The sequence below is a fragment of the Propithecus coquereli genome, unplaced genomic scaffold, assembly GCF_000956105.1.
Source record: "Propithecus coquereli isolate 6110/MARCELLA unplaced genomic scaffold, Pcoq_1.0 Scaffold185, whole genome shotgun sequence".
Classification (NCBI taxonomy): Eukaryota; Metazoa; Chordata; class Mammalia; order Primates; family Indriidae; genus Propithecus; species Propithecus coquereli.
The window spans coordinates 2,759,570-2,764,820 of NW_012143301.1; the positions used below are offsets into that span (position 1 = coordinate 2,759,570).

Genomic DNA, 5,251 nt, shown 5'->3' on the forward strand with positions numbered 1-5,251 from the left:
GTTGGGGGGTGGGGGAGGGTGGGAGGAATCCCATTAGCTGAGATGCCAGAAATGCACTCCTAGAGGCTGAGAAGTGGCTCCTGAGAAAACGGAGGCTGAAGGAGACCAGCGCAGACACCATGCTTCAGGGGCATGTGGAAGGGAAATGTACATCTTCTAAAAGGAGGAAAAGTTTGACAATGAGAATGTTGATCTGGCCAAGCAAACATACCCATCCACACCTGGTTCACTCTCTTCTAAAAAGTAGCTTATGAACTTAGCTGACTATTTAAAGCTTATACAAGGTTTAGCTGTTACACTAGATATACATTATCATGAAAAAGGTTTTTGAAATGAATGTTTTTGCTTGGGCTATGATATCTGTAGGCAAAAACATATAAACATTAAGACAAGCAGCTTCACCATGGATGAATGATCCCCTGAGACTATAAAATGGAAAATTAGTTTTAGAGATGACACCTTTGCAAACATATCGCAATGCTGAAGCATATCTGAATTAAAGCTAAAAATTCGAAGGGTAGATATCAGATTTAATAAGTATTATTTGCTCAAGATATATATTTTAGCAGATCTTTCAACTGCTGAGGGAAGTTTTACGATGGCATATAAGACCTCTCATAATCTGATTTGAGTCCATATTTTTTTTAAATTTTTTTTTTGAGTCCATTTTTTTCCCAGAATCATCTGGTACCATACTCCACTCTGTGCCCTGTGTTCCAGTTACACCAAACAGCTCACAATGTGCCCAGCATAGCATGTGTTTATGAGTCTCCATCTTTGCAGGTGATGTTCTCTGAGCTGGAACGTGCCAATTTGGTGAATGCTTACTCATTCTTTAAGACTTTGATAAAAAGTTACTTGCTCTGGGAAGCTGTATTTAATTGCTTTGAGAAATTAATCATTCCTTACCATGTGCTTCCCTAACATTTGGAATAGTTCTATTACTGTAGTGATGGGTCACACTGGCTATTTGCTCAACTCAGGAATGCAGCACGTGGGAGGCCTGCACTCAGGGAAGGGTGGTGGGGACATCCTCTCCTTTTCTTTTCTTTTTTCAATTGACATATAATAATTGTACATATTTCTGGGATGCATAGTGGTATTTTGTTACATATAATATATAGTGATCAGATCAGGGTAATTGGCATATCCTATCCTCTCCTTTCTTGCCAAGAACTTTCTCCCCATCATGGCTAATGGATGTTTCTGATGCCTCCAAGGTTGGGACAGGAAAGGAGGAGGAGAGGCAGGAGAGGCAGGACAGGCAAGAAAGTTCTTTCTTGATGGATATTTCCATGGTTGTCAGTACTCTCTGGTCTTGGAAGATGGAAGAAAAACTGATTCTGTTTCTCACAAGCCTCTTTGTGAGTTCTTTGAAGACCTCTCACTCTCACAGTTGAGTATCTTATTCTGGCTGGTCACTTAATCCTTTCTCAGCCCATTAGCATTTGGTGAAACCTCTGTTGATGACTGTTCAGACCTCCAGACGGCACTTTTGGACAAGACCCAAGACAAGTTCCTGTTGGCTGTCTCTTGCATGCACGGCTCTTGTCTGGCCTACAGTAACCCTCCTACATCCTCTGCCTTGATAAACTCTAGGAATACTGCTTAATCTCAATGCAATCCCTCTCTTTTGCGCACCCATCGAAGCAACCAACCAGCTTATCTCCCACACTGAGATTTTCCAGGCAGATCCAGACCCCAATTCACTGTGTCCTCCACATTGCAGGTGACACACATTACATTTCCCAAATGGTCTCTTTAGAGCCTCTCCTCTTAATTTAGCACCTCTTTGGAAAATGAAAATGTTAAAGCTACTGTTCTAATGTACTATTGTTCATATCAGATCCCTAAAAACTTCTTGAGGTCAGGGACCATATTCTGTATGTCATTGTACTCTTTGTGACAGTGGCTAGTGTAAGTACTCAAGAATTTGTCAAATGGATAATTTTAACTCAGTTCTGATATATTTTTAACTCAGTACAAATTTTTTTTTTTTTAAGTTTGGACAAAGTGACTTGATTGTTTAGCAAAGAAATTATCCTGTGTGGTATTAGGGAAGGGTAAGAAAAAAATAAAAAATATTTGGATTAGTTATGTTGCTGTTCAGAGAAAAAAAATGTAAGAATATAGTAAGATATAAGGTGTGAGAGGAAAGTGTCACTTGGAAAAAGTGTCATGAAATTCCTTCCAGATGCTCTATGTGTTGTGCATCAGGAGATTTGTTGTAATAGAGAAAACAGTTCCTCTGCAAAGCTCAGCAGAGTCTCCAGATAGTCCACACCTTAGCGCTGGCTGAAAAATTGAGATACTAGCAGTCATTCCCAAGGACGGGCAATGATGAGAGCATGATGTTTGGTCACACATACTCATGTTAAATGGATTACACAGCCATAGATGCATTTCTATCGCCTTTAAAAGAGAATGTTCTTTAAATGGAAATAGGGAACAGAAATATGGCGAGGTGGAAGTGAAGCTCTCAAAAGAGATATGATCATCATTTAAAATGAGTTCAATATCCATATTCAGAGAAATTTCATGCCAAGTCTTGCAGGTGAGATGACGGAAAAACTGATGGTAGACTTTGAGAAACCACACAGAACAGGATGGACACCAAAAGATGGGAGATAGGAAAATGTCTTCTCTTCCGTTGGGAAAATAGCAGATCTTTAACACCTGGCCTCAAGTGATCCTTCCGCCTCAGCATCCCACAGTGCTAGGATTACAGGTGTGAGCCACCACACTCGGCCAGGAAAACAGCAGGTAATTTGTATATAAGATAATGTGAGTGGTATTTCTCTTTCCAAAATAACTTATTCCCAATAAAACTAGATAATCAAGGTTAACATTCCTAGTAGGCACTCCTCAATCTCTCTTTGGTTTAACAGAAAATATAATAAAATACTAAATTTCCAAAAAGAAGTATACTAAAAATTCATACACATTATTTTAAGAAAAACAATTGCTATCTTAATTCTAATGAAGAAATTTTTGAGAAGAAAAGCATACAGTGAAGAAAGCATCAACCTCAGGGCCTATCCTTATTCTTAGCTTTTGATACTTGTAAAATTGTGTTTTGGAACTGAACTTAGTCCTTGAAATTTTTTTTTTCTTTTTAATGGAGCAAAATTTGTCTATAGCACATTTCTGAGATCTGCTCCATAGGGTGCAATAGTACTAAGCAAAGCAATTGAGGAGACCACACAACAAACAAACAAACAAAACACCACCTCTAATTTCACTCATGTTTTACCTTGTTCTATGGTTGTTTTAAAGACATAATCTCAAACAGAATAATATAGTACATGATATATTCGCCATACCCACCTGGAGCGAATATACACTGTTCAAACTCTACTCAATTTGTGTTTGTCTCTTGGCACAGCTCTCTGGTTAATGGAAGCTCTGTGCTGTATCTATAAAGCAATCACATTAATTTGGGGTCTATAATAGCAGCACAACAGATCTGAGCACAGCAGATCCTCACAGAGGCATGGTGAGAGAGGAACCAGTAACACTAACTTGAGCCTAGTAATAAAATAGTCTGATCTTGTCCCTGTCTTTTATAACCCTTTTCTTTTAAAAGTGCTCCTTACAGAAAGAACAGTTGAGACCTAGAAAAGCAATACTGAGCTTGATGCCTCTTATCACGTCTGGGAGAACAGGGCTGGCGCTGAGGAGTGAGGAGGACCTCTCTTCTCTGGCTGAATTTCAGCTGGGCTCCCCAGAGACTGGGGCTAAACGTCCTGCCAGGTAGGTCTAGGAGGAAGTCCAGATGCTCCACATGAGGCCCCCAGTGCCACTTGATGACTCAGGCACTTACTGTTGTGAGGGATGATCCTTACACTGCTAAGATGAGGGTGCTCTCAGGGCAGTCCCAGTTGGGTGTTTAGATACTTGACTTGGGTCCTCTTCTTGGCTTCCTTCCAAGTTTTAGGTCACCTCCTTGGGCTGTGCTTTTTTTTTTTTTTTAAGTAAAGACATACACAAACATTTAATCTTCCTCATTGCTATATAGCTCTTGGTGTCGGTGATGTTTACGTATTTGAAAAGCTACTCACAGTTTTTGAAGAACATAAAATAGTCTTTTAAAAGATCATTTAAACTAGATTTGCCTTTGAACTGTTGAGGGAAAGTGCGAGAAGAAGGCAGCCATTGCCAACGGTCCTGAAGCAGGAAACGGACTTACCGTCAGCGTGATCAGCCAGGATGGTCACCTTGGTGGTGGGGAACTTGGCTCCCAGTCGCCCTCCCACTGGCAGGCTCAGAGAAACCCTGAAGGATTCCTCCTCTTCATAAAGGGAGTCGTCGATGATCAGGACCCGGCAGGTCTTCTCAGTCTCGTGCTTGCCAAAGAGGAGGATGCTGGCGTGATCTTCCGGACGTGAGATGTAATCAGAGAAAGAGAACACTGCCGGAGGAACCGTGCCCGTGGCAGAACCTATAGGAATATGAGAAGGAACGGGGAAGGTGAGAAGAAATGGAATTCCAAACAGGAAGCCTGCCCCCTACTGGTTCTTCAACCTATTTTTAGATAGTAATTAATTATCTGAATGATAACGCACACTTATCTCTTACATCACAAATATTAATACTGTAATTAAAAGGCTTTCAGAATAGGCTCTAGTATTTTAACATGATCCAGATTTAGTGGTCCTTAAACAGGGTATATCGAATAAGGTTTGTTTAGATTAGGGGCTAAATGAACTGAAGGACCATAGTGTGGCAGGGCTGGCTTAGCCCAATTCTTTCATGTTATAAATGGGAAAACTGAGTTGCAGTGAAATTAGAACTAGAGAATCCACAGCATGATCATCGTGTAGAGTTCTTCCTGCTTCTGCTCTGCCCATAGTGGCAGAGCTGTGAGCAGCATCTGTGTAATCTGATCCCCACACCCGACTAGAGTTCCCCATATGACACTCTAACACAGCCACAAGGTTACCTATTACTTTACAAGGAGGGCAGGCTTGATTAGAAGATTTCAGGTTAGAGTCAGTGCATTTAAAATTTTATTATAATAATTACTTACATTAAGATTCACCAATGTAAATGCACATTTTTATCCATCCACAAAAGTTGACTTGTACTCCTTGCAATCCATTCCTTCCCTATCTCTCAGCTTCTGGGAACTGCAGATCTGCTTTCTGTCACTATAGACTTATTTGCTTTTATGAGAATTTCATATAAATGAAACCATACAACACTTAGTCTTCTGTGTCTGGATTCTTTCATTTAGCACAATGTCTGTGAG

At 40.4% G+C, this 5,251-nt stretch overlaps 1 protein-coding gene across 1 annotated transcript in view; it reads right to left on the reverse strand.

The window, feature by feature from the left end:
• FREM3 (FRAS1 related extracellular matrix 3) overlaps nucleotides 1-5,251 on the reverse strand; it is a 94,815-nt gene that overhangs the window by 12,242 nt on the left and 77,322 nt on the right. Inside the window, exon 6 of the mRNA XM_012642743.1 lies at nucleotides 4,190-4,441. Coding sequence (XP_012498197.1) covers nucleotides 4,190-4,441 — 252 coding nt within the window. The remainder of the gene's footprint in view (nucleotides 1-4,189; nucleotides 4,442-5,251) is intronic.